General features: G+C 42.1%; 1 protein-coding gene across 2 annotated transcripts; it reads left to right on the forward strand.

The window, feature by feature from the left end:
- The first annotated feature begins 1,101 nt into the window (after positions 1–1,101).
- Positions 1,102–26,663, forward strand: CD38 (CD38 molecule). 2 transcript variants are annotated; one of them, XM_085577738.1, is made up of 8 exons: positions 1,102–1,411; positions 16,945–17,074; positions 17,674–17,809; positions 18,485–18,567; positions 20,225–20,301; positions 20,896–20,988; positions 22,454–22,509; positions 23,133–23,219. In XM_085577738.1, exons 1-7 carry the CDS (start codon positions 1,173–1,175, stop codon positions 22,479–22,481), a joined length of 786 nt encoding a protein of 261 aa, XP_085433864.1. In that variant the 5' UTR covers positions 1,102–1,172; the 3' UTR covers positions 22,482–22,509; positions 23,133–23,219. The 2 variants fall into 2 exon arrangements, with proteins under 2 accessions (XP_085433864.1, XP_021409991.3); XM_021554316.3 differs by lacking the exon at positions 22,454–22,509 and adding an exon at positions 25,004–26,663 and having other exon boundaries at positions 1,104–1,411.
- The last annotated feature ends 1,083 nt before the right edge of the window (positions 26,664–27,746 follow it).

Below are 27,746 nucleotides of genomic sequence, written 5' to 3' on the forward strand. Positions count from 1 at the left end.
CCTTGGAAGTATTAAGTCAACACCCATAATTTACACACTTGCCTTAGAAATTAATGTGAAAACTAATCCAAGCCTATGGGTAAGGGAGAGAAGTAAAATAACCCATTGTGTGTTGATACACTATGTTTTTATTACTACTGCGAGGCTGATTCTGCAAAGTTGCCTTCTTGCCTTAGGCAAAGTCAGATTCAACACCTGTCCTGCAGAGCAAGCACACTGTGGTGGTTTGAATTCATCTTTTACTCACACGTTAGATGGAGCATGTCGCTGCAATTATTTGAACGAGGACTCCAGGAACTCTACAAGTTATTTCCTGGGATTCACTTGCGTGAGTTACCGCCGGTAACTTCCCGAAGTTTAACTCCGGGAGCTCACGGCAAAGTAGGGCACAGAGAGCACACAGCATCCAGGCTCTCGCCTTGGGAAAAGCCTTCCCGCCGCCAGCCCCGAAAAGCCCTCGTTTGGCTCTAAAGCCGGCGGAACGGCGGGCCGGGGGCAAGCGGCCCCGGGTCCGGACCCTGCGCCTCCGGACCCCCGGTGGCCGCGGTCAGCGCCGCGCTGCCCGCTCCGCCCGGGATCCCGGGGCGGGGCAGGGATACTCAGAGTGCCGGCGGTCCGCGGAGGGCGCGGCGCGGCGCGGACAGCCCCGCGCTCTGCGGGCGGCCGGTGACCCGGGGCGGGCGGGGGTCAGCCCGGCCTCCCGGGCATCGGCCGGGCGGGGCGGCGCGGGCCGGCAGCGGCGGCCGCGGGGGCCCGGGGCCGCGGGAGCCGCTGGAGCCCGGGAGCCGCCGGAGCCCGGGAGCCGCCGGAGCCCGGGAGCCGCCGGAGCCCGGGAGCCCGGGAGCCGCTGGAGCCCGGGAGCCGCCGGAGCCCGGGAGCCCGGGAGCCGCCGGAGCCCGGGAGCCGCCGGAGCCCGGGAGCCGCCGGAGCCCGGGAGCCGCCGGAGCCCGGGAGCAGCCGGAGCCCGGGAGCCGCCGGAGCCCGGGAGCCGCCGGAGCCCGGGAGCCGCCGGAGCCCGGGAGCCGCCGGAGCCCGGGAGCCCGGGAGCCGCCGGAGCCCGGGAGCCGCCGGAGCCGCCGGAGCCCGGGAGCCGCTGGACCCCGGGAGCCGCCGGAGCCCGGGAGCCCGGGAGCCGCCGTCCCCGGGCGGAGCAGCTGGAGCCGCTCAGCGCGATGCCGCTGCAGCAGGGCTCGGCCCGCATGCGGCAGCGCACGGTCCTCCTGGTGGGCATCGCGGTCCTGCTGGCCGCCCTCGTCCTCGCCGTCGTGCTGGCCTCTCTCCTGACCCACGGGAGGCACGAGGTCCGTCCCAAAATGCTGCAGTGGAAGGACAGGGGGACCACGAAGAACTTGCAAGAAGTTGTTCTGGGAAGATGCTACAGCTACATCACGGCGCAGCACCCAGAGCTGGGGTGAGTAGAGGTCTGGGGCGTGTGTCAGGCGAGCAGAATTGTCTCTCACCTCCTCCTGGCCGTGAGCACTGCGTTTTCAGTGACAGGGAGAAATCAGGAGGTTAAGAACCCTGTTTTGTAGAAAAATGTACAGACAGGAACTCGGTGCCCCAGTGGTGGCTTTTAAAGGAAACTACCTGCAGAGGCAATAAAAGTAACACTAATCAAAATATAATTATAAATGGATTTTACAACTTCCCTAATGCCAGCTGAAATAAAAGCTGAATTCTAACAGGTTTGAGTACATGGAGGTGAAGCAGTTTGCTGTAAAGCTGATCTGCCAAAGTCTGTAATGTGACACTGCAGTCCGGCAACTGAAACTACACAGGAGGGAGGGAAAGGACAAGGTTCAACACAGATTTATAGAACAGACAAAAATGTTAGAAAAATATTCAGGAGTACCTTGGGGTTATCCAAAACTGGTTTTAGCATGTGGATAAGAGTTCTTGATGAACTCAGAGAGCTTGCATGAAGAAATACAGGTGGATCACAATACCAGCTCATCAGTCCCTGGAAACACCTTCCCCCAGAGGTGGTCCTTGCTCAGCTCATCACAGCAGTAGTGCAACCCCCAAGGCACCCCATCCCTCCTCTCCTGCAGAAGAAATTCCATGGCTACAACAGCATATTAGAGCTGACAACTGATTTTCTGATCCCCTTCGTTGCAGAGAAAGGCAAAGTATGAAATAAGGAGGGCCCCCCAGCACGTACTGGGGACACCCAGGATGGGATCCAGAGCAGCCAGGGTCTCTCAGCAGGGAGTCATCCATCCCTTCTGTGGCACCAGCCACCCGGCTTTGTGTCTGCAGTGAGCCTCTGGCTGACTTTTCCATCACCCTGGGCTGAGTGCTGTGGGGCTGCCCCAGGCCTTGGCCAAGTGACAGAATCATCCTGGTCTTTGTCCTAAAAAAGGCAATTGCCACCTCTTGTTTTCCTGACATTGAGCTGATGAGAACAAAGCTGTGTATAGTTTGCTTGCATTTGGGTTTCTTTTGACTTTGGATATCCTGCACTGTATGAAAAAGCTGATCTGCAGTATTTGAAGGGTCATGTGGAAAATCATGGCCTGAGCACACTAAGACTTGTTCACACTTTACATTAAATATTTGAATGGCTTTAGTACGGGAAATGAGCATTCTTTTGCAAATAAAATGAAAAAGCTCCTGAAAATTGGAAAATCATATGCATGTTTCTAAAAGCATAAGTTAATTTATTAAAAAATTATACACTCAATATTTAAGTCTAAAATTGTTTTTAGGACTAATAGCCTTTGTTACATGGGCTTGTTTAATTCAAATTTCACACATTCAGTGAAATGTGTGAAACCTGAATGTGTGCTGAAGATGTGAAAACGACTTTTGTGTGAGTGTGCCTTCAGTCACAGCCACATGTGATTTCACTGACAACACAGTCTGAATCTGGACCACACATATCTCTAGGAATTATTTGTTTAGGCAATTAATTCAAGGATGGTTTTAAAAATACTACAAATCCATGATCACAAGTTTTCTAAAAAGTTTGTTAAAAGAAAGCACAGTATTTTGGCCTATTCATAATCCAACAGTGCTGATACCTTTGTGGCTATGAGCTCACTTTCTTTCAGATTAAATTACTTCTGTATAGTAGGATCCTTTTTTGTTTTATTTTATTTAAGAGACAATTTTTTCTGAAGCATAGAGCACGGAAGAAGGAAAAATATGCTTTTCTGGAAATCAAAACCAAGATCACTCATTTCTCATAGTGCTGAGCTCTGTGCAGTTTGTGTAACCAACCACTTCTGTCACTGGTTCTTTCTGATAATGAACTGGGTGCCTTTAGGACACATTAGAGAGTTGGATCTTTAATCCCTCTCTCTTTCATCATTAATGTAGGCCTTGGATACTCTGTTGTATGGGATCTGTGGTGCACTTAATCAAAGAGTAGGAATAGGGAACTGCAGAAACATGGGCAGTCTTAGGAGCTGGGCAAGCTGTGCCCTGTACTCTTCCAGGACTGTTACTGCCACTATTTCCCACCATGGGAACTTCATTATCTTGGTCAGAAATCTTTTCATTTTCTCATAAATTTGTCCATATTTTTTTCTTGCCCTTTTAATCTTACACTGATGTGCATTAAAAAAAAAAAATATCTGCCTTTGAAAACTCATGGACACTTCCATGTATTTTTACGTTTTTTATATCAGTCACTAAGTTCCACCTTCAGTGATATTTTCTGAACATAAAATCTATTCACTGTGATAGTTAGTGACATTAACTACATTTTGCAGTGCCATATTTCAATTTGAAATAGCTGGCAGGTTTTGAAAAAAAGGGGATTGTTGACATGGCTATGGATATTAAACTGTTTCTGGCTATTACAGATGGCTTTAACAAAGTTCTACAGCCTCCATTTAGCTCTGCTTTTGCATCTGTGTGCTGTAAATCATTTAAGAAGGCCTCTGACAGGTTAGTGTACACCTTCACTATCACAACTCTTTAATCCTAGAGGATACCTCTTTGCATTCTCCCTCATCTTACTGGAGCCCTTTTACCATGCCCAGCCAGCTCTCTCTGGTCAAGCTCTTCTCTTTTCCAATACAATCTTCGGGCTGAACCAAGCCCAGAGAGGCCACTGAAAAGCTCTTGCTGTCTGCAGTTGAGTTTTGTAAACACCTCATGCAATCAAATTTTACCCCGTTTATTTGCTTATTCTTCAACACCAAAACTCTGCTATTAACCTGCTCACTAAGGACATTTCTCTGGACTGTGTTATGGCATCTACTGGTAATAATAGTGTTCAACGTCTTGTGTGCCATACAATCCTCACATTTATTTCTGCTGCTGGCTGACTCCTAATATTTGTACACACGCAATTTCATCAGTATTCTGCATAAACTCTGTCATGATGAAGTTCATGGGGAAGAGTATCGCCAGCCGGGGGCTATGTACAAATCACAAACAGGACGGGACTGCTGAGGAACGCGTCTTGAGCTGTTTATTTTTTAGTATCAGTCTCATTGCATGGTTATGACAATGGGAAGATGCCAGCAGTTCACATCCCAGGCATCAGACCAAGAACTTAATGTTACAACTTACTTTAAAAGCTTTTTGACCAATCATGCAAAGCAAAAGCATATTGACAGTAGTTTTATCCAACCACTATAAGCACGTGTACCTTTGGTTAAAACAATGCTTGCTTGTTTCAAATACAATATCTGCTTGTAAGCCTTAAGATACAATGCACAGAGCTCCATTATTAAGCTTAAAACTTCCTAATATCTCACTAGATATACTTTTCTTCAACTTAAGGTGTTATTCTACCCAAGCATTGATACACAGGCCATTGTTCTATTTGTCCTTTCTTTCTACTTCATGTATAATTTTTCTGCTGACAAATCTTATAGCTACTGCTTAGCTCTAATCACCACCCTGCTGTCTCTGAGGCCTGCCTTTTGCAACATGCCCAAAACCCTCTGATTTTAAGGAATCCCAACAATTCCCCCTCTTGGTTCATCTGAAAAGAAACTTTCATAACCTTGTTGTTTATTAACTACCTTGCATTTCATAGCTTTTCTATAATATATCTGCTTACTATTTGCTTAAAGCATCATTTTTGCTCACATTAAGCATAGCTATATTACAACACAGCAATTTTAATGCTGGGAAGGTCCAGTCAATTCAAAGCGCATAAGTTATATTTGATAACAATTACAAGTCATTGTTCAAAAAAGTCTTGCCAGTTCCAAGGTCTTAATTCAAAACCTTCCTAACTCTCTTTCTTGTATGATAAAAACTTCTTTGATAGCTTAGTCCATAATTTGTCACACACACCAAAGTATGCAAGGTATTAGTACTAGTATCACTAGTAAAACACCTAATGCACATAAACCTATTTTACAAAGATTCCTTAGCCAAGGTGCAAAGCTCCATTCTTGGAACTAGTCATCTAACCATGATCCACCATCTTTTTTAATTTGAGCTGTCAAATCTTTCAGCTTTTGTTTGCTTTTGTGGATGGATTCAGAATGATTTGACAGGTTCATACAACACAATCCTTCAAATTCCTCACAAACATATCCATGTGCCAGTAAAAGAAAATTAATTGCTGCTCTATTTTGAAGGGTAGCATGTTTAACACTGTTAACATCTGTCAGCATATCACTGATGGCAGTGGATGTGTCATTAGTCTGTTTACTTAGCCAACCTCCAACCCGATCTAATTGTTTCAATGCCACTCCTGAAGCCAGTTGGGGTTAAAACAAGCCTGCTGAAACCCTTTTCACAGCATTCCAAGGCATGAAATCACTCTTACGCTTCTCATCATAGTAATGAGCATATCTTGTTCCCCTTTGATTCTTCTTAATGACCGCTTTAGCAGTAGGTGCTATCACAGTGAGCTACATGGGCCACCTTCAAGGCGTGGTGGAATGCCCTGCCAAGCCCCATCTCCACAAATGAACCAATATCCTTTTGGCAATTGTCGTGGGTATTGGTCAGCCTTGGAAAGAACATCCCAACTGTCTGAATAATTACACCAAAAACTTGAATTGCTGTATGCAGAATAATGGTGAGTAACGTTTTACTTTGGAGGATCACCTTCTCGCCAATCATTAGTTGTAAACGTAAGGCAAAAATCCATTGTTAAAGAACCAAGGATTTCTAATTCTTGGGGTTCAGACACTACCTTGGGAAGTTCTTTGACCCAAATACTCCAATTCAATAGAGGACTGCCCCCACTATCCATTTCACCAGGCTTACTATTGAAATGTTTTTTGACCAAGGGCAAATTCTTTACTGGCACACCGACTAGGCAGGTTGAGAAAGGCTTTTCTGGTTCCCAATTAGACAAGCTGAGCCTGCTGCCTTGGCTAAGGTCACCAAACATTTTTTATTTATTGTTCCACTGGCAAATCTGCACTGCAAGAAGCAATCAAAACCAACCAATGCCAGCATATCATTCAATTTCACTCCATCCTCTCTTATGAGCTAATTTTTGCAAAAAAATCCACCCATATATACCAATTTAGAAATGTTGCTTTTGACCTTAAATAAAATTTCACCTTTGAAAATCCAATAGAGTGGATCCATAACATAACAGAACAAAAGCCATGTTTTTGCTAAAAAGAACTCTACAAAACGAACAATTAAGACATCTATAAATAGCATAAAATCAGAAGATTGTAGGTTCCACTGATGAACAAGGAACGGCAGGCATGACCTGCGATCTCTCTGTTCAGTTCACTTCTGCCTACTTGCTTCTACGGTCTTGGACTCATCAACACGTTCTGTGATATGGTTGTGTGTGATATGGTTTGATGTTTTTCACAGGGACCCACTTAATTCCTGCACCTGTAGTGACAGAAGCATACCCTTTGCCCCAAGTGATTAACTGGAAAGGACCTTCAATTTGTCCTGTCTCAGGGTTTCTCATTAAAACAAGGGGATTTCCTTTCACTTTTGCCTGTGTGTTATTTGAAAAATGGCTAAAAATTGGGGGATCGGGTTCTGCAACAGAACTGTTTAAGAAATTAAAAACATATAAAGCTTTTTTCAACCTCATCTGTGGTGTGGCCTCTATTCCCCCCTTCTGTTGATCAAGAATGTGTTTTAATGTCTGATGTGCCCTCTCAACAATCGCTTGACCTGTGGGAGAATGAGGAATACCAAAGATGTGATGAGCACCACGATCTTTTAAAAATGTGGCTAATTTTTGAGATATATATGCAGGACCATTGTCAGTTTTTACTTCTTGTGGCACACCCAAAGAAGCAAAAGCTTGCAAAAAATGGTGACAGGCTGATTACCTGTTTTACCTGTGTGAAGAGAAGCAAAACTGCACCAGAAGAGGAAGAGAAAGAGAATACCAAACATTTCAATAAAGCATTTTCAGTATTTGCCCTATTTTGTAGGAAGAAATGTGGATGTATAGCAGCAGGCTTTAGGAGGTTTGTTCTCTGCATACAGAATCACACACCTACATACTGACAGTAAAGAACAATATTTCTCTTTTGACTTCCCTGGAAAATACTGGCTCCAAAGCAATAATTTGTCATAGCTTGATAGTCTTACCTGTTTTCCAACAATAACAGAAGCTAGAAGTTCTGATTTCACTAGTCTTTTAAAAATCCTGCGTGGCCATCACTATGTGTGGTAGTTTGGGCTGAATAAAGCCAAAAGCAGTTTGATCTGAAGAAAGAATTTGACCTTCAATGACTTCATCCTCTCCTCTCCAGTAATACAGACTCCCTCTTGTGGCTATCAAGTCTCACCTCCAGAATCACACGAAATTTCCAAGAATTTCTCCCTGGCACAGGCAGAGCAGGGGCGCAGCAGAAGCTCCACGCTGCAGGCTCACCTGCACAGGTCAGGGGATCCAGCAGATCCGTGCTGACAGAGACCTGTTGTGGTGACTCATAACTCACCCACCACTCGCAGGATGCTGCTTCTGTGGTTGGCACCTCTGTACCTACTGGGGCAGAAACAGTTGCCACAGCTGTAGCCTAAGTCAGTGGTTTAGGTTTCCTCTTCACCCCATTTGAATTGGCAGGCTGAAGGCAGGAGCCAGCAGCACTTTGTGACCTGGGGAAGGAGCGGAGAAGCCACGTCATGTAAAAGGTCATTAATGGTCACTAATGCCCAAAGCATAAAAGATGCTTTTTTTGGATCTAGAAATAAATGATTTTAAATTTGCAGCTTGAGAGAAATTTTATTCTCAGCTAGTAACTGCTCCCCCCTCACAGCTGCAGTCACTTCTTGGTCTTCAATTCACAGAACCACAGAATCACAGAATGGGTTAGGTTTGAAGGGACTAGGGAGGGTCAGCTTGTCCAACCTCCATGCCCAAGCAGGATCATCCCAGAATACATTACATAGGGATCTGTCCTGGCAAGGACATACTATTTAAAAATTGCTTGAAGTCAAACTAGCTTATTTTTTGTCTAACTTCTGAAAGCAAGAGGGCACCAAGGATACAGACAGGGAGCAGTATCTATAACACATGTAACTGCCAGGACAAACAATGCCACTCTGCCTGAATAAGGAATACAAAAACCTGATGATGAAGCTGAAAGTGTAAACCTTCAATATGTTTTTCATGCAATCTTGTATGGACACAGAATATGTTTCCCTCTTAAATACAATCAGATCAACCAATGTTGTTTTTATCGTTAGTGGCAAGTTCTGTTTTAACAAATATTAACAGTCTATAATTCCATTAAATTTAGTAAGAGTTGGTGTATGTCCAGGAGAGCTCTGTCTCCTGACTGCACAATCATGAATGCATTTTTCCTTCCCATTCCTTTGCAGCCTGTGGAGTTGGAGATACATTTTATCAAAAAGAACATATGGACCATGATTTTGTGTGAAATACTATTGCATTCACAGCATAATTTCTTCCCGAAAGAAATCTGGGGTTTGATGTATGCTTACTTTTGCATTTTGCCTTCATGCTTTACTAGGCATTTTTAATCTAATTTCTTTGTGTTTGTTCACTGGTTGTTAATGCTTTCACATCAAGCATGGTACTAAATGACCATGATTTGATTCAGTCTCACAAAAATCCTAGCTTTATTTTTATAGCCATGATATTATACTGAAACTTAGCTAAGGCTTGTTTTTTTCATTGAGAAAATGTGCCTTACATGAGAGAAACAATTACTGAATCAATCTTCTGAAGAGTACAAGTTACCACCCCGTTGTAATGCATTAGAGCTGCTTAGAGTGCTCAGCAGATTTCTAGAGCTTCCTAATTTGATAGCCATCAAACTGAAAAGGCCTCCGTGTTTGTTTGTAAGAATACACTTTCTAAAAAACATCTGTTACCATTGCTGTGGCATCTTTTTTGATCCCAGAGAAAACAAAAGACTTTATTTGCACTGTCTGTGGAAAAGGACAGGGAGCCTGGTGACAAGCTGGATGTGACCCACCAGGGTGCCCTTGTGACAAGAGCCAGCAGCGCCTTGGGCTGCACGAGAAGGAACGCTGGGGGACAGAGGGGACCTTTCCCCTCGGCTCAGCCCTGTGAGATGTGTCTGGAGTGCCAGCTCCAGTTCTGGTCTTGTCACTACAAGGGAGTCAGGGACACACCTGCAGCACATCTAGGGAAGGACCGTGAAGGTGATTGAGGTGTCTGAGATACAGAGAGGAGTTGGGAGCGCTGAGACTGTCCAGCCTGGAGAAGGGAAGGCTCAAGGTGGTAAATATCAGATGAGGGGAGTAACAAAGAGAGAGTCAAGCTTTTCTCAACGGTATTCAGCTGCAGGACAAGAGGCAATGGACATTAATTAAAGTACAGAAAATACTATTTAAACATAGGGGGAAAAAATGGGGTTTTTTTACTATGAGGGTGATCGAAGACTGGAACAGGTTGACTGGAGACTTTGTGGAGGCTCCATCCTTAGAGACATTCAAAACTAGACAGTTCCTGGTCCTGAGAAACCTCTGAGACAGAGGTTGGATTAGATGATCACCAGAAGTACTTTCCTTTTCTTTCATTTGTTAGAAAAAGCTTTTAAACTTGGAAGAAGCCCACTGGGAAACTAGGAAAAACAGCAATGTAGAAATGTTTTGAATCATCTCTAATGAAAATTGTCTTGATATTTTGTTCCTACGTCTGCTTTGTCTCTCAGCATTAAGATGGGCACTCTCTCATTATAATAGCACACTGCTTATTAAAATACCCAAGAGCTAACATTTGTGTATGCCGTTAAAGTTCCCCTCCCTATTTCATGTGTTTGTGCGCTGACTTTAATACCTTTTCTGTGTTAGCCTGTGTTATATGAAACCTGCATTGCTCTGCTTTTCATTTATTCTATCCTTCAATGTTTATAACAAGGTTTTCTTCTACAATTCTTTTTCCCTAAATTGTATACAAGTGACTTTGAGTGTTCTTGTAGTTTCTTGGTAGCAAAGATATTATTATAAATATTAACAACTCTTTGAGTCCTACTCAAAAGTACACTTCTTTTGAAATATGCTGTACTGAGCTTTAATGGGGAATTGGAATATAATGTTTAGTGGGCACAGAAAGGCAGTGATTAGTACTTGAGAATATAGAGGCAGGGCTACTGGCTCTGGAGTTTGTCTTTCAAAAGAGTCCTCATGCTGCTTAAAGCTAGTTTCCCTAACTGCCCTGGGCTGTAAGGTAGGACTCTATTTGGGTTTTGTTGTCATCTCTTTCTAAAGGAAGTTCATCAGAAAGAAATTAACTTTATTTTAGCAAGAGACAAGTTCATAGGGCAGTGGGTAACTATCATTTATTTGTTCTTGAGATTATGAATCTCCAGCATATTTATTTCTGCTCTTCTGGAGTATAAATGCCACTGCTAGGCTGTGAAAAGCCATCCAGTTCTGTGCAAAGCTCAGGCTCAGTTCTGTGCTGGAAATCTGTCCTCTCACACACAGACAATCCAAGGTCTGAGTGTCCAGCAAGGGTAACGGGGAGATGTCAAAAGATACATTGTCTTTTGTCCATGGCCAACATCAATGTACTACTAAGGTACAGAAATGTTGTGGAGATCTGAATTTATCTCTCACTTGACAGTCATATATCAACTCACCTATCAGTTTTCTATATTGAGTTTTTATCATATAAAAATTGTTCTTAAAATACTCTATATTTCTCATATACACAAACTTTTTAACATTAATTTTACAATGTATAGATATTTAATGATTCTTACTGCAAGATTCCATAAGATTTCAAACAATTTTTCATATTTGGGTTAGTTTACACATATTGCATCACTATATTAAAATATCCTTGCAATCAAAATCTCCTTTGGTTTTAATCCCAGATATTAGAGAGAATTTTTCTGTCTGTACTGATCTTCTACATGTTAGTCAGAAGTATTTGCTGATGAAATACTTTTCAACTTAGTTTTTCCCCGTAAATTCTTGCAGCTATTTAGCCATGAGCAGTTAATTAGCTGCCTGTACTTTACCTTCTCTCTTGTTTATTGATTTTATAGAATTGACTCTACAGGACAATGTCTGGTGGCTGTCAAAATTACAGCCCTACCCTAGGACTGAAATTATTAAATGTTTCTATGAGCTTGTAGCTGTAAAGGGAAATACTGTTCTTTCCCACTTTCCCCTGCTTATGTTCTTCTATAACATCTGTAGAGATGTCAGTGAAAAAAACCCCACACTCAGAGGTGGTATAACTCAGCTGTCATTGCTAAGGTATGGTTAAAACTCTAGAGCTGTTTAACACCTCAAAGCACCATGAGGAATTATATCTCTGGTTATCCATAAGGATAGGAGGAATAGATCCTTTTCCCCTCTAGGGTCCAATTAAAGTCTGTCTCAAGTGTCCAAGGGAAAAAGCATGCTAAAGATGCATTGTCTTCCCAGGAGATTACCACAAAATAAGGAATTATCAAGAAGCTCACTCAAGATATACTAAATCTCCAATCTGTTCCCTTGTCTGTGTCCTGCTGACAGAGCCCACCCTTGAAGCAGGGACTTGTCACAAATGACTGCATTTATGCCACATTCCAGCAGCTTTAGATCTATTACAAACAAACAAATAAGCAAAACAAAACAAAACAATGTAGTGTAAGTTCATGTTATGGGTGGGAAAAAGTGAAAGTGCATTAAGCCATTGAATATTTCCCTGTATATACTTTAATTTAGATCACTGTTACAGAAGTGTTCTTAGAAGCTTAATATTAACATTGAAGTTCTACTACAAATACCCTTTCTGATCAAAGGCTAAGATGCCAGCTAGAATTTATTCCCTCTATATCTGTTGATGACATGGCCCTCACTTGGAAGCTTAAACTGTAGAGCAACTATGACTCTGTCAAAATGCAGTCCAGGTGAGACTTCTGCCCTTCTGGAGGCTCCGTTCCACTTAGAGAGCACCTCTGAAAACACCACCTCCTTTAGTAGCTTGTTTTTTCACCCAGGGAGGCTAAAATCCCGGCAGCAAAACAATCTGCTTGTGTAGATGAACCCCTTTGCTGGTTACAGCTGCCACCTCTTGGCTCAGCCCTTTCCAGAAGGGTGACAAAGCTCAATGTTGTCCTGCAGCAGCAATTCCCCACTCACATAAAACACTCCAGGAGCCATAAACCAAAGGCACAAATACTTCTGCCCTTAAAACCTTCTTCTTGTTGCCAAAGGTGAAGGACTGGTGTGATGAGGAGCTGTCACTTGCTCCAGGTCATTCACTGTACAGGAACACACAAAGCCCTGGGCTGCACCCAGCAACAATCTCACTTAGGACTTCTTTTTCCAGACCTCCAGGAACCCCATCTCTGCCACAGAATTTCATTGCTCTACCTACAGGCAACCTTCCCAGAAGTCATCTTCCTATGAGGCAGGGTTCTGGATCTCCCTCTCTATGCCCAGTCAGTTCCTCCAATGCTTTGTTTACTGAATTTTGAACTATGTAATTAGCAGAAAGCAATACTTACCAAATCAAGCTGCCAAAAAAAATAAAGCATGTCATTTTCATGTTGACAAAAAAATCTTTCACCATAAGTGTAATGGTGGCAGACACTTTGCAATAATTAAACTAAATGGAAAACAAGAGGCTTGTGCTTATTGAAGACACTGAACTTGATAGATCTGATTTTCTTCTTTCATTTTTTTCCTTGCTAATTTTCCCCCTTTCCATTATCCTAATGCTGAAACCAGTGCGCATTAATGTCCTCAAATCCTCAGCAATGACAGTGACTGACCTCTCTTAGTTTATATCTGTCTGATTTTTAGGACAGAGATAGCTGATGGGAGGTTTCAGGTGCTACGATAACAAGAAGGAAGCACTGAGTGCACATCCCATTTTCAGCTCCATGTCCCGGAGCTGGTCAGGAAGAACCCTCGCCTTTGGGGTGAGCTCAGCTGCTGCTCCTGAGGAGCTCTTCTCCCACCTGATGGCAGTGTTCTCCTTGCTTTAGCTTCATTCCAGGGAACCACAACTGCCTGGGCTGCGCTTGGCAGCAGCTCCAAGAAAACTGCTCCAAAGCAGCACTGAGACACGGCAAGGCTGGAAGTAGGGAAGGCAAAGCTGAAGAAATAAAACCCCGTAAATATTTGGGGCAGAAAAGGTAGCAAAAGGATTCTGAGTTACAGAGGGATTCCTCTCAACACAGGGATAAACATATAATTGTATACGTACATAATTGTATACCAATTCTATAATTGGTCCTTGTATAATTCCTGACATAAAGACATAGCTACACATAAGCTCACATGAAAAAAGAGATCAGCTACGGATGTATAAATTTCACTGCTGTCTACAGACATCACAGTTTATCAAAATGCAGCAGATAGATTGACACAGGCAAAGATGGGTCTGTTAGATGCAGAAATGCTGCTACACTATTTAGTTCATTTGATACACATTTTGCTTCTGAGATATTCAGGTTTTTACAGGTGAAGCCCATACCTTAGATCCCCAGAACAGTGAAAACTGGCTTTATGTCTTTAAGGAGCTATGTTACAACCACAAACATCTTGCTGACTTTTTAAAGAGTCAGATTTCTGAGTGCTTAGGTTCATCACAGTTCTGGCTAGTGATGGTAGCAAACGAGAAGGATTTTCTTACACCAAATGCAGAGATTTGATCACTGCACACATTAGGTACATGGACTCGGGACTGTTTCCAGCTGTAACTTCAGAGCTTCACCACAAGGCTGCAATTAAGAACTCAGGGTGGCCTGAAGACATTGCAATGTTTTAGAAATAAAATTCTGGGCCTTGGAAAATCTGATACTGGTTGCAGGGGAGAACAGGTCGCACCAGCAAAGTGTCTCTGCCTGGCAGGGTGATTTAAAAACATGGGCAGAGTTGACTGAGCTCTCCAACATCTGGAAATAATCCTTTACTTTTACATTTGAAATGAGTCCCATACTTTAAGCATCGTAATTCTTGAGTAGAAAACTAGAGGCAGCACACGCCCTTCTTAAGATGTTTTCAGCATTCAGTGTCAATCAACGAACTGAAAGCCAGGCTTTGTTCATGGTGCAACTGAAATCAGAGGCGATGAAACTTATCCTTGATATTATACCGATTAAATCAGTTTAAACTGGGGATGAATTTGCTTCATCATGTGCAATTAAAGAATAAAAAATTGTAAAGCAAAGCAAAAAAAATATCTACAGTAACAGTGATTTATCAGATAGTTCAGTGCTATCCTGTTCCTTTCAGTGTAAGGATATTCTGTCAAGGTTAGCCAGAACAGTGTATGGATATGCAGGAAATAATGATGCAGAAACTGTCCATTTTTCTAATATGCACATTAAAATTTGGCTGCTGGAATAGATGCTAATGGAAATATTCTTGGCCTCAGCTTTCAATTGATAGATTAATGTGATATTCTTCTACAAGGCAAATGGATAGAAATGATAAAATTTATTGGAAAATGCAACTTCTATCCCAATGTAAGGACAAATGGAGGATATGCTTTGCAGTATGTATAACATTTGAATTTAATAAGGAAAAGTTTATTTGTATACCAACCCTTATTGTATGCTATACTGAGTTCAGGGTAGAATCTTTGGCTCAAAAAGGTCTTAAGGCAAGTTCTTCAGTTCTTGTTTTCCAGAGAAATGTTGCAGTTTTCAAGTTCAAAGATTTCATTTGTTCTTTCTGTTAGCTATTATTTCACATTTACCAGTATTACCCAACTCTATTCATAAAAATAAAACTTGAAAAAATTAAACACAAATTTAGAGTATATTTATGTTACTGAATCACTGAATTTGGATTCAATATTTCAGAGTCTATAGTAGAATAAAATGCTTTAGATATTTCAGCATAAACAAAGCCAGCCTCAAAGGAAAAAGTTCATTATGCCTGAAGAGATTATATGGCATTTGCAGTTAGGATACAGAATTAGTTTGTATGCAACCCAAAATATACAAACAAAAGCCAGAGAAAGAGAGAACCCAAGGCCCATGTTAGTGTGGGACATAAGAGTATTCCCCATGGACTCCAGAGCTATCTGAATTAGATAAATGTAATTAAACTGGTAGAGTGAGGATCTCTTTTGCAACCTTTCTTCCTTCTGCAAATCCAGGAGGAACACTAAATCAAGACATTCTATGACTTGGGAGCAGCTTTAAGAGAAAAGTTTGTTTCTCAGGCATTTTTGTTTTGGTTGGGTTTTTATTCTGTTTTTTTGTTGTTTTTTTTTTTTTTTTTGGCAAGGCACATGTTGGTTTACAGCCAAGCTGTACAAATTGTCTTGATGAGACTATTTACTGTGCAGAGCAAGGGGAGCAGCTGCCTATTCTCTAATGTCACCCCTCAGTCAGCAGGAGCCCTCTATTTTGGATGATTCAGTGTGTCCATGTTGTAATCCTTAGTGGCAAGGAGAGGTATTTACAACTTCCTAACCCCTAAATAAAGTACCAATGTTTGGAGTATGGTCTCTGTGGGTTATTTGTGCTTTGCATACAGAGAAATGTTTCTCCAGGAGAAAATTTGATTCACCCAAGTTAAGTCCTGCTAAGTAAAATGTGAAATCTTGCTGACACAAGAGTGCAAGAGCAAAACAATTACTGTCCCTGCAGCACCCACAGTTTGGCTTGTTATTTCTACAGTGATGCAAGTGAAAGTGCATTTAGGCTCTTGAATGAAAGGCAATAGTCCTGTTAAAAAACCAGCATTGTTACTCATCTTTAATTGCCAAGAGGTAAATTGGGTTCATATAAACAAAAGGTGTGGTCCCTAATGCAACCAGGGCTGGACGTGTGACAGAGGACGTGCCAGGGCTGCCTCGGTTGCCCATTTAGCTGGAGTCCCTCCAGGCTGGCGTGCCCTGTCCCTGCTCCCAGGCTCAGTTTCAGACAGCACTGTGCAGTGGCCCTGATCTGGGTCCTGGTTATCCGTGTGCAAATCAGCTGTGCCTCTAGCAAAGTCAGTACCTGCAAATTAGTGCATAAATTAAAAAAAAAAAAAAACCTCAGGTCCCAGACAGCTAAATCTCTGCTTTTGTTTTAGATTAAATTACAGGGTTTTTTCTCTAGGATCAACACTCTGCAGGGACATACAAAGCCATATTCTTGTCTTGCTCTATCTGAGGGGTCAGTATCCTTTGACCATACTTTTAAAATGTACAACCTATAGTCTGAGAAGCTATTTGCTTCTCATGATTTGGTGTGAATAATCAAGAAATTTGATCTTTTGGTTATGTAAAATCAGCACTGATCATTTTAAAGGGTAAAAACCTAGATGACATTCAGATATTGCAGTAAACTAATATGAAGTGCAGGGAAGAGAGATGATTTTAAACTTCTCTTTCCTCAGTATATACTTAATCTGCTGAAGATACTCTGCTTTTGTAATGGATCATGTATTTGGTGCCTGAGCACAAAAATGGAATGTTGGAATTCTTCTAACATCTGATCCAGAGTGTTTGACCACAACAGAGGGAGAGCCTTTCACAGGCACGAATATTCATAAATATTTGTTAACTATGCTAAAACATATTTATGAATATTTGTGCCTGTGAAATTAATAAATTAATAAATAAATTTATTAATAAATGTTTTAATCTTTTGGCAGAGATAAGGATTGTCTAAAAATATGGGAATCATTAAAAGATGCGTTCATTTACAAGAACCCCTGCAATATCACACCAGAAGATTATCAGCCTTTAATGGAGCTAGCGAGTCATCCTATACCCTGTAACAAGGTAAAGGCACAGTGCAGGGTGGGCTGTGGTGGGATGCTTGCTCTGGGCAATGGGATCTCACCCATAACAACTGTGAGGGTCTGAAAGTTTCTGAAGATGGCATTTTACTTTTTCACTTACTGCAACATCCTGCAGCTACACCTTTTGACCCCAGTAACCCTGCCCATACTCTGTCTCTGGGAATCATCCCTGTGTAAGGCTTGCCTCAAGCCAGGATCATCCCAGTGAAGTGACAGGGATGTCCCCATTCCCTGAGCATGTGCCTCTCTGTAAGGAGCATGCCATCACGCAGGGACGTTGCTTCCAGAAAGCTGTTCTTCCATCTGCAGCTCCAAACAAGCAACAAATTTGGAAAACATCCTATGAAAACTAGCTAAACCTTTCTTTCAAAATCCTTTCCACCAAAAATAAAAACCTACCCAAAATATTCTGCAAATGACAGTATTCAAATAAGAACTGACCTGCTAGGGTGAACTCACTGCATTTCAATAAAACTAAAACTCCTTCATTGTCATTTACTTTCTGGTTTTCTCCAGAACACTTTTCTGGCCAGCTGTAGTACAGTTATCACTTACCAGACATTGTACCTTATTTCACAGTCACTGTTCTGGAGCAAGACAGGTGACCTCGTCCATCGTTATACAAAATCCAATCAAAATTTCCTTACCTTGGAGGACACCTTGTTGGGTTATATGGCTGACAGAGTTTCATGGTGTGGAGACCCCTCTGCCCCAGGTAATCTGCACCTAAACACAATCCTTTTCACACTATTTTCTAGTGATTTCGTTCAAAATTTTAACTGTCCAATATTTTAGAATTCTGAAAATAACACCTATTTCTCAGGTTAAATTAAAAACCACAACTTAGGATGTTATTTTAACACCAAGTTGTTGCCCCCTTTACTTCGTCTGCTTGTTTCCACCCTGTGGTTCCTATGGGACAAACTGCAAAGCAGGAATGTCATTCAGAAAGGACCTGGCCATATCAAAGTGCTGGGGCAGTGTGCAGATACCTTGGGGGAATCACTGCCCTCGTGATTCCAGGGTTGGTGCTTAAGGCTAGGAACCTTTAAACTGGGCTGGAATTACTGAAAATGTTGGGCAAAGTTTAATTTCTGAATGCAATCAGTTCTTGTCAAGAGCCTACTTGTTTCTTACATTTGGGATTGTGTGTTTTCCCTTCTCAGTTTTCTGAGAATTATTTGTGATATGGGATCTGCTTCCCTGAAAATACTGACAGCAAACAGGACAACCTTTGAACAGATGAAAATTCCTTTTCCTTTTAGAGACCTCTCCCAATTTAGCCTTCTTGCTTTGGTACAGGGCAAGTCTTTTTGCTCTCAAAGCCACATGAGCCTTGGAAAAATATTCACTCTAACCTTGGCTATTCTATAAATGTATTTTTTCTCAGGAATCAACTATGAATCTTGTCCAAAACGAAATGAATGTGAGAACAACCCCAGCTCTGTGTTCTGGAAAATGGCATCCAAGATGGTAAGATCTTGACTACATCTCCCTGAATCCAAAAGCAAGGAAAGGCACTAAGTTCCTGACATTGCCAAAAAATATGAGATTGCAGATTGGATTTAAAAGATAGAATAGTAGAAATTGACAAAAGCTTTAGCTCCAGATGTTAAAAATCATGGTGTTGGAATCCAAGGTCCCATATTTTATGCACAACATTTGATGTCCTTGTAGTTCACGCATTTTTTTTTTTGGACAGAGGCTGAGGTTAGTGTCTAGAACATCCTTTGGCAGAGACCTGGAGGTCTGCAAGTAATACTCACAATTATAACATTCACCTTAATTAAATCACAGAATGTAAATTGCTACACTAAAATCTATTTTATCATGCTAATGTGGAAAACAGTACCCAAATTGGCACAAATGTTTCCCAAGAGGCCGAGAATCCCCTTGCACTTCCCAGCATAAACCTAAGGAGCACATCCTCCCACATCAGCACCTGGCAAGGATCCTGTGATGTCCCACCCACTGACACATGCCAGCTCCCATCATGGGAATGAGATCCTGCTACTCCCAGTTAAGCAATTAGCCTGGCTTTGTTGAATCAGCACTTTACAGGAGCAAATTGACAGAGGAAAGCCTGATGTCCTGTATTACTTCAATTTTATCTGTCTCTCAAGATTTCACCCTTGGTGTGACTATTAGTAGGTGAGTACTCAGGTGGAAAACAAGCATTCCTGTATGCTCCAGTTCTCATGTATGTAAGAAAATGTCTACTCACCATAAAAAAATGTTTTCTGGGTAAACTAGGAGTGAAAATGGTTCAGTTCCAGAGTATGTGAGAGATAGAACCTCATACAGACTCAGGTTTGCTCAGCTGCAGGCTTCCTTGCCATATAAATTCAAGAGCTACTAAAACTCATGCTTAATACACTTGAAAGTTACACATAATGAAGCTTCCTGGAACTTTGCAGCTCTCAATATTTGAGTTTGAGCTGCATTGTTTATGAGGACATGAAAGATTTTATAAGTACAGTCACCTGCATTAAGATTTTTAAAAATTCTTTGCCTTTCCAATGTCTTATATATCTATGGTTGGTACTTTATACACCTCAGTAGTGTTTAAATATTTGGACATGATTTTAAAATAATAGAAAAAGCTGTGGTTACATGATCCATAATATTAAAAATCAAATTTAAAAAATCTCAGTGATAATTCTACTAAAATATCAAGAGAGAAAAGTCCTGAGCCACAAAAGAACACAGAGCATGAGTCACAAGGAAACAAGTATGTGGTGGTCTGTGTGTCCTTAAACTAGTGATAAATCTTCTCTGGCTTGCCCTTACTTTCAAAGTGAAAGCAGTCTGAGGATTACTGTGAGTTACTACAGACAGCTGCAGCTTTGGGGCTCTGGAAAGCCCTGTAAAAACTAAAACCAGACAAGCTGCTGTAACAGTCCCATGCAACCTTAGACTGCCAATTCATAGCTGTCTAATGAGGCTTTAACACAGCTTTGTCATAGCCTTCAGAGGCTTTTTTTTTTGCACTGAAATGTTCTGCAAAATTATTGCCCAGACCCTCTGCTTGTATTAAACAGTTCTGAGGGCATCAATGAATTCTACCAGCCCCAAGTCTGCCATGGCACTGCATGTAGTGTCAGAGTGTAATGTCCATTGTTTGGTCCAGTTTGCAGAAGCAGCATGTGGTGTGGTTCAAGTGATGCTCAATGGATCAGTAGAAGCTGGAGCTTTCAGAAGCAGCAGGTATTCACTCAGCACATTCATGTTTCTGTGGGGCTGCATGTGGTTGTCTGCCTCCGAGTCCCAGTGCAAAAAGGATTTTGCTACAACCTGGATGTTGTAAAGCTGATTCTCTTCACTCCTATTCAGAGACTGTAACTGAAATCCTTCTATGTGAGTGAGGTATCCAGTGTGCTCTTACAGCTCAAAGCAACTTGGTTATTACAGTTTCTTTGATTTTACTTCACTAGACTTGGCTACCTGGCTGGAAGAGCAGTCTAGAATAATATCAAAAGATGAAGAATATGCTTTCTGGGGGAACAGCCATGGTCATTTCCCTGGCACCAAAGCAAATCAATAGTAAAACAAATAGTAAAACAAATAGCAAAAGTTCAGCTTGTTTCTGTCTGCAGACAGTTTCCAAAGTTCCCCTGAAAGTGAAATAAGAATGAGGACATTTGGCCATAAGGCAGTTAAAATAGTCTATGAAAATCCATTGGCAAGATCTCACAGAGTGTAATAGCAGCACTAATAAGCACTAGTATTTGGGGAGCATACCTTCTACATCTTTCTGAGATAACTAAGAGTGTTTTGCTGTTTCATTTTCCATTCTTACAGCATTTTTGGAAGTATTGAGATCTTTAACCTGGATCCAGATAAAGTGTCTGAAGTGCACATTTGGCTTATGCAAAACCTTGGTGGACCTCAAAGGTAAGTGACAGTGGTGCACAGTGACGAGCAGTGTGTGGAAGGCACAGGGCACAGTTCAGGTCTGGCAACAACACTGTCTTAAACTCATGAAATCTGCTTTACACTCACCTTCTAGTGCTTACTTTGCAGGAAAAAATAACATTTGTAGTTTTTTCCCCTTAGCATTTGTTGTAGGTACTGCTGAAAAGTTATAGATAAAACACAATGACATTTTCCTTATTTTCAAGAGGTCCCATGACCTTTAAGTTCCTTTCAGCTCCACTGAGGTCTACAAATGTGCAACACTGAAGTCAGAGACCAGGCTATGTCTGCAAGGATAAACATGCCCATGTATCCATTCAAACATGGATATGTTTGTCCACAGGAGTAGTACAATTATGCTGTGACATTTTTGAATGACAGAATAGATTGTGGAGTCTCCATCTATGGACATACTCAAAACCTAACTGGTACCTGGGCAACCTTATCCAGCTCATATTTTCATCAAACAGTCTCTTCTTAAATAATTCTGTGATTTTTAATAACAAATCTATAGTTGAAATGCTTACTATGGAATTACTTATACCAGAACAGCAACCTCAAATCACATCTGAGCTTTTCTGAGTGATATTTTTCATACCATTCAGATTCATTTGCAGATCTACCACATTTGAAACACTAAGCATGAGGCCCTGTGCCTTTGACCCCTCCTTTCAGAGCCAGTTCTGTAGCTCACATGGTCACAATGCACTGCCATAGTTTTTCTTATTCTTAATGATCTCCACGACAGAAACAGCAGCTTTGGTGCCATGGATCAGGAGCAGCTCAGGAAGGAGTGTGGACCTTGCTCAGACAGCCTCACCCTGACACAGCTCCAGTGCTGCAGCCCCCTCCTTAGCCCAGGCACCCAGAAGTGTCCCGTTTCCACATGAGCTGACACCCCTGCCATGCTTCACAGGTGTGCATCTGTGCTGGGGTCAGCACACCAGACTTAGTCTTGTGGTTCTTTGCATAAAGGTTTGCTGAGGAAAAAGAATAATTGAGTAATCTTTACATCAGTTTCCCCACATATGGCTCTGAATCCTTTGTGCCATGATTTCCCAGCATAGAAAAGCCACTATGCTCCCCCTCAACAGCTTCAACAAGGTCCTGCCAGCCCTCTTGCTGGACACACCCTCCTCCTGTGACAAGTTCACAGCAATTTCCTTTTTATTTTTTACTTGCTTCAAAGAAGAGAGTGGGGGGTAGCTCCAATAGTATGTATTCCCTATATCTTCTGATTTGTATTCTGATAGCTTGGCAAGATTAGTGAAGAAAAAAGAGCTGGCAGTGCTGTCCACTAGTCATATGTTAGGAACTGTTTTTGTCCCCAGTAGTAGAAGGGAGTCTATAATCTGGATGAGGAGATGATTTTTACCTTGAGGTAACAAGTCTTTTGCTGTGTCTCCGTCTGTGTCTATGACATTTGTCAAACTTCTCACTACAGGTTTGGAGCCCTTGGGCTACTTAACTAAATTAAACATGGAGACAAAGATCTTCAAGGTATGAGAGTGCTATATGCTTCTTGAAACCTTTATCTGGAAAGAAATACACAAGTTAGGGCTCCTACCGATGCAAAAGTGGTTGAAACATCCCCTTGCCAGAACAGAGCAGCAGCAGCAGCTGTAACTGAGTCAAACATACAGGAGGAGCTCATAGCCTGCTTTGTCCCCTGCTTTCTATCAGTTTCCTCCTATCTTACTTCCTACCTGGGACTTCACTGCTGGCTTTCATGATGGGCCTTTTCTCATCACACAGAGGACTCAACCCTTTTGCCCTTTGACAGATTTCAGTAAGCCTTGTGTTGTGCTGCTGCTGTGGGAGGAAGCCAGCAGCAGTAGTGGAGCAGCTCTGGAGCAGCCTGAGCTGTGAATGGGACTGAGTCCTGTCCCACAGATGTCCTGCACCAAGCTCTCCTGCAAGAGGCACAGCTGAACATCACATCGTTTCTACCAGCAAGGGCACAATGGCAGCCAAAGCTCCACAGACCTGAGGGACTTCAGAGCACATCAGCAAACAAGCTTTTAAAGAATCTTACCTATAATCAAGCCGTGACACAGTGTGGAATTTAGGTGGGCATTTTGTACACACAAGGAACACGAGTAACTGAAGTCTTCTCTCCACAGTGAATCCTGCTCAGGTCAATCCATTCAGAGGTTAATAAGCATTTTAGAAGAACGAAACTTTAAGATCATCTGTGAAGACAATTACAGGTAATTATCCACTCTGCAGGTTTGCAGCAAGCTAGAGTGGATTTCCTCCTTACTGCCGTGACATCCCTCCGGTGTGGCTGGGTCCTTCTCAGGGGCTTCCAGCCAGGCTGCAGCCCTGGGGTTGGCAGGGTCAGGGGCTCGTTCTCTGCCTTACTCTTCCCATTGAGAATGTTCAGTTGTTTTCTGGAAGGGAGCAATCCAGCCACCAGATTTTCTTCTGACTGGACTTTTGTCTAAAATACTCTGAACCAAACAGGCAGCTTTCCTCCCTGCTGCATACAGATAACGCAGGGTGCCAAGGGTGGTTCTTACTTTCTTCACCATGGTTTAAGTATGCTTTCTGTCCTGCTGCTTTGTCAGAGAGTGAGGCATGAGACACAATAAGCATTACTAATCACTGTAATTACCATTGTCAGGAGTGAAAAACAGGAGTCTCTGAAACAGCAGCCCAAGTCCTGACTTGCCTGAAATCTCCATCTTCCTGTTGAGGAAATGCACACGCCAGAGACCCTTTACCCCTATATGTGGGTTCAGAGACCTTCACACAGAGCAAAGTTGTTCTTTAGAGACATTAGAAAAGTGGCAAACATTCCATAATGCTCATATCTTATCTGACAGGAACAGCTTTTCAGTGTCAAGGACTTATACTTGGATAAGAACATTTCCAAAGTAAACAAAGATTTCTATGAACTTCTGAGTTTGTATGTGACAATAGTTTAAGTATGGAAAAATTGGTCTGAAAAGGAGAAAAATTATAGGTCTTTAAATGTGAAGGCAGAGCAATGTATTCCTCTCTGGGTATTGCTGAACCTGATTAACGGGTGCTCTGCACTTTGTGAAAAAATGAGTGCTGGTGTGGTGCATAAATCTGCCAAATCGTTGCTTACGTTCTCTTTGTGTAAATGGAACCTTTAACCAACACTCCCAGGACCTGTAAGTAGGTATAGATTATTTCAGCCTGTGATGAATTAAGATATGGGGTGAGGCTCCTTGTGGCTTAGCACCTGACACACATTGCTGTGTCTCACAACTCACAGCTGAAGGTGAAGTGACAAGCAGGGCTTCTTGTCAAAGCTCAACTAACACATATATAAACAACTGGGAATTGCAACACAGACAATTAATTTTGCTATTTTATATGCAGATAACAATAAAATAAGAAATGTACATTTAAAGCCAAACTTCAGGATAGACTGTGGAAGTTGGCTTCACTCCCCTGTAGTCTGCAAACAGAGCCATGTGGGTCTGTATCAGCTGAGCATCTGCCTTTGCATGCCATGTAGCACCAACTGGTGCTGTTCATTTTCTCTTGCTTTTGTCCATGTCAATAGTATCTTCCAGAAGTAACTCTAAAACTGCATTCACTGGATGCATTAGAAAAAAATTTCATCATATCTAACATTCACAGCAATAGCTTTCTGTTGTAGCAGTAGGGTTTACCAGTGAGTAAGACAGATGGTGATCTTCCAGCATGGCAGGAATTCCACAGTCTGTGCAAGAGATCTTTTTTTTTTGGAATTATTTGTTATATTGCAGAATAGCTGACATGCTGTGAGGTCAGATACTACTTTGGTTTGTACTGATTTGCTCGTGTCTCTAAAAACTCCAAAGTTACTATTCTGCAGCAAGATCAAAAGAAATCTCCTAAGAAAATCCATCTGCTTGATAAGCATAAATATAACATGCACTTTGACTTTCACATTGCATTCAGAAACTGTGAAGTAATTCTGTTGTACTTGCAAAGTGATTATTAAATATTGGTTTGATTTTGTGTCTTATTTCAGGCCTGTTCAGCTCCTTCAGTGTGTGCATAACCCAGACCACAGAGACTGCAGACTTTGCACCAACAGCACGGCAATTTCGTGAAACAGAGTTCTCCGTGCTACTGAAGAAGTTCCTTCCTTGTGTCAAAGCTGGAGAAGATGTGGCTGCATAGCTAAGAGTGATAACAGTAGCATGGTGTGACTGAGTCCATAACCAGAAATCCTTGCTGTGATACTAACAGCCAAATAGCAGGAGATGATACCTGAGCTGTGATGCTGTACACACACACTGAGGCACACAAACACTGTTTCAGATGGGCCAGGGCTGTGGTCAGGGATTGAAGGCAGCTGCTTTGCCCTGGTTTGCTCCCTCCTATACAGCTCACCACTGGCACAGAGCAGGGATTCCCTGGGGGCATGCACAGAGTAGAAAGAGACTTTCCAGGATAGACAGAACTCGCCTAGATCAGTGCTCACCTTCCTTCCTGCTGAAAGGTTAAGCAGGAAATGACCAGGGCATGCTGCACTTTCCCTTCATCCCAGTGCAACCTTCCCCCGAGGGGAAAGTTGCCCAGTGGCACATAATATAAATCATAGCCTTCCCAGGTACTGTGACCTTCTGACCAGGTAAAGCAAGCAGTAGAAAAGGCAGAGCAGTTCTTGCCTTTTAATGGTATCACAGTGAGCAGCTGGTGGGAAGACAGCTGAGCTGAGCTAAGAAAAAAACACAAACTGCTCAGAGGATTGCCTGCACCTGTGAGAACTGCTGAGTGTGCAGCTGGGAGAGAAAATGGTGAGACTGACTCATATAGCTCCATTAAAATCCTACTGGATACACCATTGCTGGTCAGATTACATTTTGTTCTTAATATAGCAGTAAGCACTAGCCCTCCAACTTTCATAAAAGCTCCCTCAGGCCACAGCTTGGCCATCCACTGGAATAGAAACAAACATCAAATGGTTGCCACAATAAGGAGTCTCCCTTGACCTCAGTTTCTGTAGTGAAAGGTGATGCCTTTAGGTGTATAATTCACAAGCACCAACATGCCAAGGTGCACTGAAACAGCAGGTTTCACTGATTTCCTTTGATTTCTATTTTTCCAGTCTCAAGTGCAGTGTTTAAAGCAAAACAAGTGTTGAGGCCAGCTTGTGGCCTTGCATGTAGTGCCTCTGTGCAGTGCCATTGATACTGAGAGAACAGAGCAGGCTTTGCTGCAGATGTACCCTGAGCTGCTGAGGTGACAGCGTGACCAGCAGTCACTGAACCTTTAGGCAGACTGGGGTTTCCATGATCCCACAGGGAGAAGGTTGTACTGCCACATGTTTTAGTGACTACCCAGAGTGCAAAGCATCTTTATGCAGCTACACAAGCTGGTGTAATTTTAAGCATCTCTAGATAAACCTCATCTCTTTATTAGCAGTAGAAGGCCTGCACTGAGCCTGGCTGGACCAACCCAAGACCTCACCCATAATGTTTACATTAAGTGAAATGTATTTTTCTTTGCAAGTTATTATGTAACTACTTAATGAATCAACATAGACACATACCAATACTTTCAAATAGGTTATTTATGGCTATCAGTTACAAGTTTGTCTTCATGCTCACTTTTGTACTGATTCTGTTGCAATATAAAAGATTGACTATAAAATCAAGACCTATAATAAAATTGCTGACAATAAATGTTCTTAATTCAGTTTCACATTGTACATAACCTCAGAAACTTAAGAAAGATAGAAAGATTCTCAGAAGACCAAAACAGATCACTTCCTAAAAACAACTCAGAAATCTGTTCAATGTATAAAACACTATGTGCAACCACCCAGCAGAGCAGAGAAACAAAGCACATCATCCCCAGCCTTTGTTCTCCATCTGATGCAGAGAACTCATTGTCTTTGTAGGTGGCTGGAAGTCTTGAAGCATCCTGAGTCTTTCTCTTGAGCATAGATTGTTTTTGGCCATAACAGTCAAGAAAGATGATTGTTCTTGTCAGTGGTTATGTTATAAGGCGCTAAGAATCCAGCTGTGCTTTTGGAAGCTGAGGTGCACAATTAATATGGGCAACTGCTGGAGTAAGTGATGGCTTTGCAATGCAGGTGGCTGGCAAGTCTGGGCTGCTTGGATCATGGCAGAACATGAGCAAGTTCATTTCCAACAAATATTTTTATTATGCATGATCACACATCTGAAATGCCATGCAGACATGCCCTACCAGAAAAGTGTACTTGCAAATCTTCTTGCTTTGCTGAAGACTTAGCAAGAAAAAACCCTTAAAAACCAATACAAAGTGTTCCAAATCCACAGAAAATAAATAAAAGGAAAAACAACTATGCATTTTTCCCACTCTTTGGAATAAATGTTTCTTGATATGGTTTGGAAATAGTTGGGTTTTGAACATATGTTTTTAGTCTGAAAAGCTAACTCATAATTTGTTCAAGGTGAATAGGCTGGCTTGTGCCTGAGGCCCACATCAAAAACTGCTAGAGTGCTGCCAGAAACACGAGAAGGATCTGGGTGTGATAGGGTGATCGATGTGTGATCGATGTTATCACTCCCAGAACCACACAGAGCTGGAAAAGCTACTTCTCTGACCCTGTCACAGCTGCATTGCTGCTCCCCTGGTATTTGACGCACTTCACCTGACCAGAGCCTGCAATCATTAAACTTACTAGGAAACAAATGAAATACAGAAAGATCTCTCCTCCTTTGCAATCAGCATTTGGCCTTATGTTTGATTTCATGTAATATAGAATTGTTTTGGTTGGG

Source organism: Lonchura striata, chromosome 4, assembly GCF_050655825.1.
Source record: "Lonchura striata isolate lonStrDom1 chromosome 4, ASM5065582v1, whole genome shotgun sequence".
Classification (NCBI taxonomy): domain Eukaryota; kingdom Metazoa; phylum Chordata; class Aves; order Passeriformes; family Estrildidae; genus Lonchura; species Lonchura striata.

Coding starts and splice junctions, on each gene's coding strand:
- CD38 (XM_021554316.3), top strand. CDS start 1,173: ATGCCGCTGCAGCAGGGCTCGGCCCGCATGCGGCAGCGCACGGTCCTC. Junction 18,568..20,224: donor GGAAAATGGCATCCAAGATG/GTAAGATCTTGA, acceptor TGTTTGGTCCAG/TTTGCAGAAGCAGCATGTGG. Junction 20,302..20,895: donor GGAGCTTTCAGAAGCAGCAG/GTATTCACTCAG, acceptor CCATTCTTACAG/CATTTTTGGAAGTATTGAGA.